This window comes from Streptopelia decaocto, assembly GCF_964273445.1.
Source record: "Streptopelia decaocto genome assembly, chromosome: 1".
Lineage (NCBI taxonomy): Eukaryota > Metazoa > Chordata > Aves > Columbiformes > Columbidae > Streptopelia > Streptopelia decaocto.
This window is the reverse complement of record NC_138663.1, coordinates 36,692,602-36,706,799: the sequence shown is the minus strand read 5'-3', so window position 1 is coordinate 36,706,799 and position 14,198 is coordinate 36,692,602. Positions and strand designations below refer to the sequence as shown.

At 43.0% G+C, this 14,198-nt stretch overlaps 1 protein-coding gene across 1 annotated transcript in view; it reads left to right on the top strand.

The window, feature by feature from the left end:
- The first annotated feature begins 11,818 nt into the window (after positions 1 to 11,818).
- Positions 11,819 to 14,198, top strand: part of WIF1 (WNT inhibitory factor 1) — a 43,246-nt gene continuing 40,866 nt past the window's right edge. Inside the window, exons 1-2 of the mRNA XM_082050672.1 lie at positions 11,819 to 12,157; positions 12,284 to 12,423. Coding sequence (XP_081906798.1) covers positions 12,025 to 12,157; positions 12,284 to 12,423 — 273 coding nt within the window. The 5' untranslated portion in view covers positions 11,819 to 12,024. The remainder of the gene's footprint in view (positions 12,158 to 12,283; positions 12,424 to 14,198) is intronic.

The following is a 14,198-nucleotide window of genomic DNA, read 5'->3' as shown; positions in this document are numbered from 1 at the left end:
TCCACATCTCCATCTAAAGGCAGCTCGATCCTACCCGAATCAAAGCTGCTGTGTCACATTTCATGTGTGACACTCTAGCATGCCCCACACACTCTGGTTGTCCGCCACGTGTAGATGACATGGTTGTTTCCTTCAGGGAGAATGATGAACTGAAAGTTTTCCTTCACCACTGGCTAGATGCCCTCCCCGAACTATTCTGCTAATGACTTCTGCCTCATTGCTTCAGCCTCTATTCTGTGGGGCATGATGTGGCAGCAAGCCCAACAGTGGGCCACGTGCATCCTTTAAAGGCGCTGAACTCAATGTGCCAGGTCACTCAACAAGAAACAGCTGTTCCAAGTGTTTGGGCAGCGCATGGCAGAACGGACCTGGTTCCACCACTTTGAAAGGCATCTAAGGAGTCTGTCCTCTGCTCAGGAAAAGGTGGCTATAACCCCAATACACGTTCTCCTACTACTACTCCTCTTAGGTTGACCTAAATGTGAGCAAAGTAAAGTGTTCTTCAGAGCCAGGCTCCTTTGTCGACACTGCTGAGCATCTTGGTTGGAGAATGGAGCTAGCAATGCCAGGAACCTGATGCCCTGGTCCCTCAATAGTGTCCTTCAGTTGGCCTATTGTTCTTCTCTCCACATGCTTGTTACAGACCAGAGTTTTGCCTCTCTTCTATGTCAGGCTTCATATAAAGGCTGTATCCTTCAAGACCAGGATATACAATGTAACATCCTGACCAAAAGCGTTTTTTCATTTCTCTGACCAGACATATATCTGACAAGCCACTCTTGGTTATTGTACCTGAACTGGAAAAAAGATGTCTGTCACCTTCCTGAACTTGCCTTAGAACTGCAGTCCTTTTACTGTAAACTGTTGGACCAGCTCCAAAATTACTTCTGGGAAATCCTCACACCAGCAAAGCCCTAGTCTTCTCCCTGCATAGCCAGACAAGAGCAATACTTTCTGCCAAATCTCCAGCTCACCTCCTCATGCTTTTATGACAGTTTGGGCTAGCGTGGAACACATCCATTTTGTTGTGGAGAAGAAGCACAAAAAGGAAAAGGAAAAAACCAACCAACCAAAAAAACCCCACAGAAATACAAAAGTGAGAAGATATAGTAGAAATAGGAGAAAGAGTATCAAAAAGAAGGAAGGTAAGAGGAATAGAAGCAAGCAGAGGCAACAGCAGAAGGTAGTAACATCAAAACACACAATAAATTTAGAGCCAAATACTGAAATGACTGCTTTATACCACATGAGGCTTTGTAGAACAGTGCAGAGATGTTCTTATGAAGAATCCTAGAGGAAATGTTTGAGGGAGCTTTATGTGCAAAGGGGCTGAGGTGGGGCAGGGGAAATAAAGTGTTTTTTCCAGCTATTCATGCACACTGTGTAGGGAGTGATAGGTGGAGGAGAGAACTCTCATCCACACCATGACTTCATCTGGAGTGCAGACAGTTGTGCTCCAGATGTCTATGGAAAAAGAAAACGGCATTTGCAAAGCTGAAGAATTGGGGGCCCGTAGCACATAGGTAATGTACCCTATGAGCATCAGAATAGACTTACCACTTTCTGTCATCTATGGACACAGGTTTACCCTGGCTAAAATTAGTCCTTGTGAAAACTTTCTGGGAAAAAATAAACACAGCAGGAAAAATAAAATATTACCTAATATGACAGTGCATGGATCAAAAAATTATCTCCTGTGAAGAACCTGTGAGAAAGAATGAACCATCCATGTATATGGCCAATGTACTAGTGGGGGATTTCCAGCCAGTTGTGATCTTAAAAAAATGCTTAAATTAAACATGCACTTCAGTGTTAGCAGAATAAAGGACCGAAATTACTCATGTAAGGTCATAAAGAAGATTGTGGCAGAGCTGTAAACTGAGTTAATGTCATAAGGGCATCAGGCAGGAAATGAAGAACCTTGTTCTTTGCTCTTGGCTCTGCCACTGACTTGCTGTGTGGCAAATCGCTTCCTCTTCAGGTGACTCAGTTTTTCCTGTAGGCATATGCAAATAATGATTCATCCTTATAGAAGTCCTTCAAGAATGAAGATGGAAAATGTTATAGAAGAGTGAAGTAGGAATTCCATTCCAGTGCTCTCCACATCCCATCCTTGGTCCTCTTCTTGCTGGATTTTTTTCAGAATGATGTCTTTGTTACTGTGAATGGTATTTGTTAGAGATAACAAAGCTGCAAATTATACAGAAAAAGCATGTAAATGAATTAAATGCTGGATGATTTCTATTATATACTATAAACAAACAGAAGATGTGCTAAAATAAAATTGTGTTGCAGAGTCAGTCACGCAAAAAATGAAATACCAGTTTGCTACTCATATGTGACTATGTAATTTAAAAAGCTGTCATAATATAAGCAGAAACAAGGTGGGCATATACTGTTAGACTCTTAGAGGTGTGCTGAAACAGGCACAGATAGATGAACTGAATGAGAATGGTTTAGATCATAAAAGGAAGATTATCATTTTAAAGTCCACAGTCTTGTTTACAGCAGAGACAAGAAAGCATATAGCAGTTGAAGTAAGGTGCTAAGGACAAGAGGACAAAAAGCAGTACAGGCCTTACTTTTTAGGTTGATACCCAGATAAACTGAATTAACTCTGCTACAAGCTTCAAGAAGTTAAATGGTGAAGATATGCAAACCAGAGTTTTCAAATGAGCCTTTTGTAGTATGTTGCTTATCTTCCAAGTGTCCAGGTTCAGATATACACAAGACCAATTTTTGGAAATGCTAATCATTCATGAATCTAAACAAAATTAATTGGAAAACCATCTAGAAAAATAGAGGGAAACTTTTCCGGTTAAAAAACTGTAATAGCTATTATTAATTAATTGAATGAAAGTTTTTGATATCATACATGCATATTTGCAACCTAGTGTACACCTGCTATTTGTTATAACCACATGATAATCTACAAACAGCCAATTAGCCAGCTGTATCTTAAATTAACTAAGATGGTACCTTCAAATTCATGCTTAAATGTACATTTTATATATGCAACTGGGCATAGATAATTTAGAAATGATGTTTTGATTTTATTTATAAAATGTTATAAACCCTCTGGCATTGAGAATATTGTGCAATCTCAGTAAAAAAACATGTCCAAAAGGTCTTGAGTATAATTCTGTTTTGCTCCAGCCCAGGCAAGTTTTCCATGCTCCTTTATGGATCCTAAGCTTGAGGAAAACTCCATGCCCATTCTTAGATACATCTGGACCTATTTTGATTGCCTGAATGAATATAAATACATGTATGAAGCTGAATTGTTCCACGAAAACAGTAGTTGTTTCAATTGCTTCCATATATTTTTTATGATGCTGTGACATTTATTTTATATCACTGCCTTGTAATTTGGTTTTAGCTTTCTTTTATAACATATCTTTGCTTTCCAAGGATTTTTTAATGTCTCTCTCTGGAGCATTTCCTATTTAAATTATCATTTACTGAAAACATGCTTTAGGGCCTATTAGTCTTTATTCCTTCCCCTAGGAAACATTTTACTATGCACAGTTCAGCATTTTTTACATCATTTTACATCATTCATGTTGATGTTGTGTTGGTTGTATGAGTTCCCTCATTCATTCTGGTGACTGTGGAAGCCTGGGCTCTTTTAAATCTATCTGCAGTTGTCATTAGGATTTTCTGAAGAACTCATGCTATACAAAAGTCTCTAAATATATGTTGTAGATAATGTATACATCTTAGCACTCTCATTATCCATCTGTTGCTCTCAGAACTCATATTTTGCTTCCAACTATTCCATAATCTCACATTATTTCTTCTCCTTTTGACATCTGGTAGTGCTGTAGTACTGCAACTTATATAATGAATGGATTGCTGAGAATACACGCAAATTCCAGATACTCCATCACTCCCTTCACTGAATTCCCTTCCTTCTATGTGTTTCTCTATTGGATTTATTATTCTTAGCATGTCCAGTCTGATTCACCTGTTTGGTACTCACTGTGGGGTACCCAGTACTACATGAACGATGCGATTCAAGAACATGCTGTGTATAAAGAACATTAACCTATTAACAAACACGCACTCTGCTTCAGGTGCTGTCTGTGTAGTTTGGAACCAAAAAGGCTCTTGCTTGTTCTGTACAATCTGCCACTTGGGTAAAAGTATTTCTAAGTCCTGGCTCTTGAGCAAACCTCCATCTCCAGGAATTAATATGACAAAGAGAAATCCCAATGTTGAGCTCTCTAAGCAGCACAGTCCTCTTGTATGTCACACAGGCACCCACCATCACTACCTGCCATGGACATGAAGTAAGAGGTCCTCTGGAGTGCCTGCTGCTCTCAGTAGAAAACCAGGACCGGATGTCTGCAGAGATTCGGAATTCTCTTACTTTCTCAGGACATCCTATTTTAATTAGATAATTTTCAGAGCTGTCATTGAGTAAATCTGGAAGAACTTTAATACCATTAAAAAGGTTTGTAATTACTGTATTTAGTGCCAGGCATGTCATATTCTCTTGCTGACTGGGTCCTCTCATAGTTTTTGAATTTGCCAACACCCTGTCGTTCTGCATCTGTTACTGCATTTCTTCTCTCAGCTTTCCTTTCTGCACACCGAGGATTACAACCCTTGGCATCTAGTTTCTCAGCTCCTTTACCCTTCGTTACCAAAGGGACTGAAAAGCCTTTGCTCTTAGTCTAGATGTTTTGATCCTCTGCATCCACTCCCACACAAAACCCACGTCTTAGTCTGCCCCATACCAAGGCAGCAGAAAGTCCACAAAGATTTTATTCCCTCATCTGCAAGAAATTAAGCTTAGCAAGTCTAATAAACTTTACCAGTAAGAAAACAAAAAGTGGCACAAGAATGCCCAGGGAACAGAGAAATTAAAACTTCTATGGCAGAAAATAATTTGCTGGAGAAGGAATATTCCACAATTGGAGAATGCAGGAGGCCCTAATTATAAGTTCACTATTTTCACGGTATAGTTCTTTGTTGTTTCAAATCACCTCAATGTGTCATTTTTTCCCTCTATCTACCTTTATACAACTCAATACACTTCACTTATTTCTAAATGATGTTATGTTTCACAGCTGGAATCGTATTAGGGCATGTCATTATACCTTTGTCTGCTTCCCATGTAAGCAGAACTGCCACATGTCCTGTCTTTGACTAAAATGGTGGGTTTGAATTGAGCTCCTAAAAAGCATTCCTTCCAGGTTTCCTGTGTGTATGCTCCCAGCTCTCTGGCTGCATGGTAAGGAGGGCAGCAAAACTAAGGAATTTACAGGTTTTTAAGAGAAAAGTAACTGTATTCCCTTTCCTGTAAAAACATGGCAAATAGGCTGTGTTTAAAAAAAAAAAAATAGTGACAGGAAGGAAAGCTGACAAATTAGCAGCTTCATGCAAGGTCATACTCCTGACACCACCTGAAATTCACACGTGTGAAATGCACAGTCCAGGCAGTCCTGCTCCAAACATGAACTTGATGTTCAGTCATATCTCCTGATGCTGTCAGGAGAGCTCTGCGGTGTGGCTGTGCCAGGCGATGCCTCAGCAGCTGCACAGTCATTCCAGAAAGATGCGAGCATCGAAGATATAGAGTGAGACAGAAATTCTGGGCCCACTAGGTCAATGGCAATTTTACCACTGCCTTTATTTAGGCTAGCGTGGCATCTCGTGTGCCTGACTCATATTGTACTGACCCCCTGAACCATGTCAGGTTTCCTGCCCTGCCCATCCTTGCTCCTCTGTCTCCTTGCCAGTTCCAGCATGGGCAAGGTTTGAACTGGGACATGAATGGGGCTGTGTTCCCTTTTCTTTAGCACTGTTCAAAGTATTGTGTAGTTTCTCATATAGTATGTCTGGATCCTGCTCTGTGTACTGTACAAAGGCAGCAGGAGAATGCAGTTGTATGGCTGTGCTTCAAAAACCACATAATTTTTGGATTATTTTGTTCTCCCATGCAGTTTGATGCCAGAGGAGAACATATGGCTCAAAGTGATTTTTCCCACTTTACAATTCACATATTCTTTACCATATGTGAGGCATTATTTCATGCTATGGCATATATAATCCCTTCTGTGTCTATTCTTCCCTACTGCAGGGCAGACAATATAAATTTTGTCTTTCTGCTCTTAAGGCACTGTCACTCTGCTGGTCTTTTCAGACATTGTTTGTAGATTTCCATGAATGTTCCTAAAATAGTTTGATGTGCTTTTTGATTATCTCCCTGAGAAACTGTAATGATATCTCTAGTTTTAACTTTGATTCTGTAAGCGCTTAGAGCTTTCTTGCTGGGCAAGTCACAGACCTCTCGATCAGTTATGAAAGAAGCTTGCATGATCCCATAGCCACAGAATTTGAGCTTCTAATCTCCAGCGTATGACAGATGCATCAAAGGCTTTGTGGGCAGCCACATTCATCAACAAATCATATAGCTCTCCTACATTTCATTCCTTTTCAGTGAGCAATATTTATCAAATCTGCCCATTATCTCCTCCAATAGATGTTGATGTTAAACCCTCTGAAGCTGATGTTGCAGGTAAGTAACTTTGATGAAAGAGATAGCTTCCTTTGGTACAACACAAGAATAATTTTCTAAAGGATGAGTTTTTGTCAACTGTTATTCATGTTCTCTGTCATTTTTAAGGTAGAAACTTAATTGCATCCACTCTTCTCCCTTTCTTCCCTTTCATTTTACACTTTGCTGAGATCTTCTAGCTTTCTCTCTAAAATCCCACTAAATTCTCTGTTGCTTAGCATGACACCATGTCCACTAGAGTGGAAGAAATAAATCCCAGTACCTCTTCATAAGATCTAAGATGATTTGTCCCAAACAGGCATAAGCAACTGAGACTGTTGAAAAAGAGCTAAAAGAGTTTATATAAAAATGGGATAATCAACAGTACTGGCCATCTCAGAGGGTACTGAATCTAACAGATTGAATTACTATAGTTTGCATCTGATGATTTGTTGATTTTCCATCTAAGAAGGTGTAATCTTCAACTGAAGTTCCCCCTGCATTTGGGGACATCTAGGGAAAGTAATTCTATTATATGTAGTAATGCATGAGGACAGAGTACAGATCTGTCATGGGCAGGACATTTGGAGGATGTCTCTTTTTTTTTTCCTGCTCTGCTACTAACTGCTTCCAATAAGATATTAAATATGCTTTGGGAGTATATTATACTTATCTGCCAAAATGGATAGAAATCAACTAATCAATTCACAGAAATTATGCATGCAACACATCCATGCATTGTAAGATGGTAGCTAATAACACAGTTGCAGAAAACAAAAAATGCCTACTTGATACTTCATTTTCTCCAAACTTTGCATCGTCTGGCCCTGATCTTCTCTGCTGTACTATCTTTTCTAAAGACAAATTATGTATTTTTGTGCCATCTCTGGGATTACCTGCCTGGATTCTGGGATTCTGTAGACAAGACTGAAGATCTGATGTCAGGCACTCGGAAATGAACAGAAATTGGTGACTACGTGGGAAAAAAAGAATGAAGTAACTTGCCTATGGACACACAGGAACGTGACAGAAGTGAGGACTGGAACATCTCTCTTTGGCTTCTTTAGTGATGTGATCATTTTTACTTCTGCAAACTCCTGTCTCATTTGCTTTAAAACTTTTCTACTTCAGCAATAAATGAGGCAACAGCTCTAAAATTAATTGTCTTCTTCAGCACCAAGCCTGGTTCAAAGCCAGGTCAATTCCATGCTCTCCAATGGACGAACCAGGAATATCGTAGGGAAAGAAACAGAACGGATAATGAACTGTATCATAAGCGATATAAAAGACTTATTTCACCTCTTGGGTGTGTGACATGACCACCTTCAGCGTTGCTTTAACATAGTTTTTAATACTACAATGTAGACTATGTTCTAAAATAAATAATTGGAATGTTATATTCAGAATAACTGAAGCTGGGGTCTGTAATTTCTCATTTCAAATTTCAGAGACTTCAACATATTACAATTCTAGCAAAACTGATTTTTCTAATAAAAATGGTTATATTATTTTTTATTTTTTCCTGCCAGCTCTTAATGCCAGTTGTTTTGGCCTAACCAGCAAGAATTTCAGGGGATCTAGTTCCTACTGAATAAACTTTGGGTTTGCTGAAACTGGCAGGAATTCTGTGATGCACTTCAGTGAGTAAACCCAGTGAAGGCTGAGCACTTCTGAAAATCCTGGTGCAGTCTGGCATCTTTTTCCTTATTTAAATTGTGCAGGTGTTAGTTATCTGTGAATGTTTACCACAAAGAAACAAATAAATAAAAAAATACATGCACTATTTCTCTACACTTGAGGGGAAGCAGTATGTTTTGAGATGAAAATTGTCACCTCAGGTGACATTTTTGCCCATTACTGTTATTATTTAGGCCTTTTCTCCCCTCTTTTTGTATTACTCAACTGATGATCAAAGGGCATCAGGTACTGACTTCCATATCGCTCCCTAGGTTTATCATCATTCCAACTCTTTGTTCATTCATTTCAAGGCTGCCATCAGGGGGATGCAGTCAGTCACAATGAATGTCAGAGCAGGCCACAAATCCACTATAGATGCATTCCTATGAAAGTGGATTTTGAAGCCACATTCACAACATAGTCCTGTTTTTGTGTACATTTTCCTTTTCACTAAACAAAGAACCACAAAATGTTTGCTTTTCCAAGTATATTCCAATCCAATCTCCATAGTGCTCTCAACTCACTTAAAAAGTGACTATTATTCCCTAAAATATGTCATGTAAATTAGGAGGAAGGGACATTTAAATAAGGGCTCAAGAAGAAATATAACAAGCTTTTACCTAGATCTTCACGTGGAATACAAGCAGGCAGTATGAACATGAGCTCTACAAACCACATCCTCAATGAATCTCATAGTGGTACAAGAGTGTAATAGAGAGAAACCAGAGAGAGCAGACACTGCAGTACAACAAACCATCTCAGCACTAACATGGGGCTCGCCTGTGCCTTGGTAGATGTCACTGGAGAAGGGATACACAGAGTGCAAACACAGACAGAGGTGTATATGGGCTGGGATTGTCTGTAGATACAAACACATACACACTGAACAGCATTTCAGTCACTGCTTGCTACTTACTCCTGCAGAAAGTGAGCTAATCGCTACTGCATTTTTTACTCAGGAGTTTTTACCATCACAGTTTTGGAAATGATTTTCCCTTCCTTTGCTAGATCTTGAGAAAGCCCCTTTGAGGGACAGAAAACAATGTAAATAATTTTGTTAGAATATACACAACTTGTATCTATAATTTAACTCATTTTAACCTCTTTCTAAAAGCTCTATATAGTTCAGATGTTATTTTTCCCCATTACGTTCCTCTTTGGTCACAAACTTAAAATTGCTTGTATATTTTGAAGCTAAGAAAAAATAATCATATTTAATTCTTAAAATGTAATTTTTTGTGCTTTCTGAAATCAAATCCATTAGTGATAAATTAAAAACAAGAAAAAAAAAAAGCGCTGTTTTTGTATACGTATCTCAAATCTCCACATCATACAATTTTATTTGGTATGGGGTTTTTTTGAACATCTGCGGAAAGTTATTCTCTCTCTCCCCGTTTATCAGGTTATTCATGAGAGTCCCTGACAGTCCAGCCCGTGGGGATAAGAGCCCCATCAGGCTGCCGGAGCCAGGGGTGCGGCGGGACCCGCGGAGAGCAGCGCTGAGCGGGGGCAAGGAAGGAAAGAAGGAAGGAAGGGGGAGCTCTTGCAGCCTTCGCTGCAGCGAGCAGCTCCCGCCGCCCCGGGGCTTGCAGGGGCGGCTGCGGCCGGCAGATCGCGCCCTCGCACCGGCAGTGCCCTGGGTCCCGCCGCCGCGGAGCCGCCATCCCGGGGCCGCCGTCCAGGGGCCGCTGTCCCGCAGCCGCCGTCCCGGAGCCAGCAGGACAAGGGGAACGCACCGGCTGAGCCCTTTCAGCAGACGGGAAGTGTGAATTCGAGAGCAGCCTCACCCACAGGTAGCCTTCTAACCGTACACAGTCAGCTAGGGGTAAGCACAGGTGAGTGTGTAAGAGAAAACACATTTTTACACAAAATAAATAATAGTAAATAATTACCCATATCTAATAAGGATCTAGAGGTGGGGCGTTTCTGTTACAGTTCATATGCTGACTCCAGCTTTTGGAGCCTAAGGTTTTCCGGCTGGGCAGGTTACTGGGGAACCACCTGAGGATTTAGGACAACTCTGTTCCAGCCTACATTTGCCTGCAAATGTGTTGCCCAGGTAAACTTGTGCAAGTCACTGCCTCTCCGTGCCCCAGCTCCTCACCTGTAAAATGCCATGAAGCTTTGAGGAAAAATGTTTGAAAGCGTTGGGAAGTGCACAGGTGCCTGACCTATACTTGTATACAGAAAATTTAGAGATGTTGTTTTAATGTTCTGCTGCAAAATTACGGGTTATTTATGAACATATACATATATATACACATATACACAACATGTAAGTGTGCATGTTTCTCTCTGGTAGCCATGTGTGCTGTTCTGGGAAATTTGACAACACAGTACTGAGCACAGAGAACAACAGAAATGAGGGAGAGACACCTACTCCAGGACAGAAACAACGACACAGAATTAGTGGAGTGATCCACTGATGGTGGGAGATGCAGGAAAACGTACAGTACAGCATGTCAGTGGGAGGGCGAGGTTATTTCATGTGTTGAACCATAAACTTTTTGCTTAAAAAATTCACTTACCAGTTTGGCTGTGCTCTTTGAATATGAACATGAAAAATGAAGACACAGCTCAGAATTTTTTCTGGGTGTAAGCTGACATGGCAATCGCTGCTCAGATAGACCTGTCTGGAAAAGCAAGACCAACTTCATCCTGTTTCCCATGAGCTGAAGAGTTCAGTTTCAGGCAGCTAAACAAGAGGTAACTTTTCCAGTCACATTAACAGTGTGGGATGGAGCACAGCAGCACCCAAGGAAATATTCAGAGGCAGAAAATACCCTCCAGCTCCTTCCAGAACGTTACAGACAGAAGCTTTGGGGTTTTACTCAAACTTTATCTACTCTGGTTAGTTTTAGCTTTTAGGCTTGTTCTTTTCCTTATCTAAGAAACCAGCAAATCAAGAAACTACTTTTTCCTTTAAAAGGCATGGTTCAGTTTAAATAACTTTTTGAATAGAACATTTTTTCAGCTTTACTAAGTTTCTACATTCAGTAGTTTCTGTGTAAAAGCCAACATTTCAGTGTTTTTCAGAGTTGCCACTCTTCTTGAGACCAGATAAATGCAAGGCAAAAGTGTTTTCTCTCTTTAGAGTACTGTCACATTCACTGTGCAGTTCCCTAGGGCTGGGAAGAGCTGTCCTGCTGTGCTGTGGGGCTGATGGCTCGCTCTGCAGTCTGGCCTGCCAGTGTGGGCAGCCAGCTTGCCCAGCTTCACTGGATCCAACTGGGAGCCCTTACCCAACTGTACCCACATGCCATTTTGGTGATGCTTCCCCAACCCCTAACTCAAACGCCGCATGTACCAGGTGACTGCAGCGTACAAAGCTAGTTTCTTCAAGCAGACATGAGTGTCTCCGACGATGCTTTTGTGGCTGTGGTGGTGCCAGGGTGAACACCGTGGGGTGAACACTGGGAGATGGCCAGAACACACAGCACCTCATGCACAGCATGTGCCGGGCACGGCGACCCCGTGGCACGTCTCCCGTGATAGAGGACGTGTCAGTCACCCACCATGTCCCGGCACTCGGCTCTGGCTGCGCAGGAGCGGGCGGCCCTCTGCAGCTGCGGGGGGCGGAGGGCTGACCGCCCAGCTGCACTGTCGCTACCCGTTGCCCCGCCGTGCAGCCGCCCTCCGCAGCGGGGGAAGGCGCCCGCCTCAGGGAGTTCGCAGCACCGCACTCCTCGCCGTGCGCGGCTGCCGGGGCGCCCACCGCCCTCCTCCTGCCCGCCCCGCCCCGCGCCCCCCTCCCGCCGCCGGGGCCGTCCCACAGCGGCAGAGGGCAGGCGCGGCCGGAGCGGCGGCGGGTCCCGGGCGCGGCGGGCGGGCGGTGCGGGAGCATGGCCCCGGCGGGGCGGCTGTGCGCCGCGCTGCTCTGCGGCGCCCTCAGCCTCTGCAGCCTACGGGCCGCGCCGTGGCAGCCCGACACGCTCTACATGTGGATCGACGCCCAGCAAGCGCGGGTCCTCATCGGTAAGCGGGGCCGCTCCCCCGGCCGGTTGCCGCGGCGGGGGCGGACGAGCGCCCTGCGCGGAGCGGAGCCCGGCCCGGAGGGGCTCGGCGGAGCTGCTGCCCATCGCACCCCTTTGCCTTTCGCAGGCTTCGAGGAGGATATTCTGATCGTGTCCGAGGGGAAAATGGCCCCGTTCACCCACGACTTCAGGAAAGCCCAGCAGAGGATGCCCGCCATCCCCGTCAGTATCCACGCCATGAACTTCACCTGGCAGGCAACGGGACGGGTAGGTGCAGAGATGGGGCCGCGGCGAGGGGCGGGGACGGCTCTTTAGACCCAGGCAGGTGGTTTGATTTTTGGAATAGTCGAGGAAACCCTCCCCGAGGCGTGCCGGGGCGGCCCCGGGCGCGGGTCCGCTGCCGTCGTGTCTGTCGCCGGACCCGGGTGGGCAGCGCCTTCAGCACCGTCGCCCCGCGGGGTCCCGGGGCGCGGGCAGGGCCGGGGAGGGGGCGCGGGGAGCAGCGAGGAACGCGGCCACATCGCTGGGAAAGTGTGTTTGAAGGTGGGGTTGTGAAGTGCGTGGGAGAGCCGGGTGTCTCGGGCAGCGGAGAACCCGGCAGGCTGGTGCGGTGCGGGGAACAGTCAGAGCTCATCCGGAAGACATCCAGTTGCCTTTACTTTCAATAAAATTTTACTTGACGGTAGTTATGTGGATGCAATTTTCTTTCAACGTTCTTTAGCTTATGGACAAATAGTACACGTACTTTATTGATCTTCTATTTACTAAATGTACATGCTTAATGTGTAGTCCTTGCAAGTAATAAGTCTCTTCTGTAGACTTACTTTTACCAAGTTTAACTGCAAAGTCATGTAAATCAGCAGTGCGTTGAATACCTTTGGATTATTTTGTTGGAAAGATAAGAACGCATGACATTTTCATGAAGACACATATGCACAATTTGACACACTGACAACATATGTTGAATTTGCATAAAGCTGAATGACGTTAGCATATGTTATGGATACAGAAAAAAATAATTGTAACATAAAACCAATTTACAATGCTGAACACTGACTTCATACAATAAAGAGCTTGGTAAAGATGAAACAATATTTACATGCAAATATTCAATGAAAATTGTTTGTATAATTCAGCTAATTGCAGCTTCACAAATTTGTTTGTGGTTTTGGTTGTTTTAAAATACTGTTCATAACTACAGGACTTGTCTGACTTTGATGTACTGTCTGTGACCCTTGTAATTTTTGCTATCCTCGCAAAGCCTTTGAGTTTAGGAAACACTTTACCTCCTCTTTTAGAGAGGAAGGGAATCTGGAGACAAAACTTACTCACAAAGGCTGAGTGACTTGCTCAAAGTGTTTGACGTTCCACGCCAGCTTTACAGAGAAAACAACTTTGTATACCAAGGCCTGGCATTTAAATAACTAGAAATAATTAGTGTGTTTTGGGACTATATTTCCTGCTCCATTTCTCTGTCAGCTTCAGTTGCTGTCCATGATAAAACTGGTTTTGGAAAGGAAGACTGAGATGTTAGTCTGAACCCTGTCGCTCTTCTCTTGGCCTTTTTTCTTGTGCTCTCTCCTCCCTTCTTTGCTGCCCACAGGTAGCTCATTAGGAAAATATGATTGTAGCACTGATTTTAATGAGAAGAGTCACAGACTTACTTAGAGACAGCATAGGCATGTGTTCCCCTTGACGCAACTTGCAGGACAAAATCCCTTCTGAGCAGTGGCAAAGCTGTCTAACCCATTATTCCTCTTCCTCCTCTTTGCTGAATTACTGAATTCCTGTTAGATAAACCATAATTAGTAAGTGAAATACCTAAATGGTTAAAGTAGCATCTTTGCACTTCTGTGTTTCGAGAACAATGTGTTAACTTTTGGGTATTTATGGGTCAAACAAGTGTTAAAACCAAGAGACTCTGCATTTGGAGATTTTACAGCCACCTGTAGGGTACACCTTACAAGTTCATCTGTGTACAGTCAATACAAACATTGGCACTTCAGTCTTCTGGTTGTGGATATTTAAATACTTATGCAGGT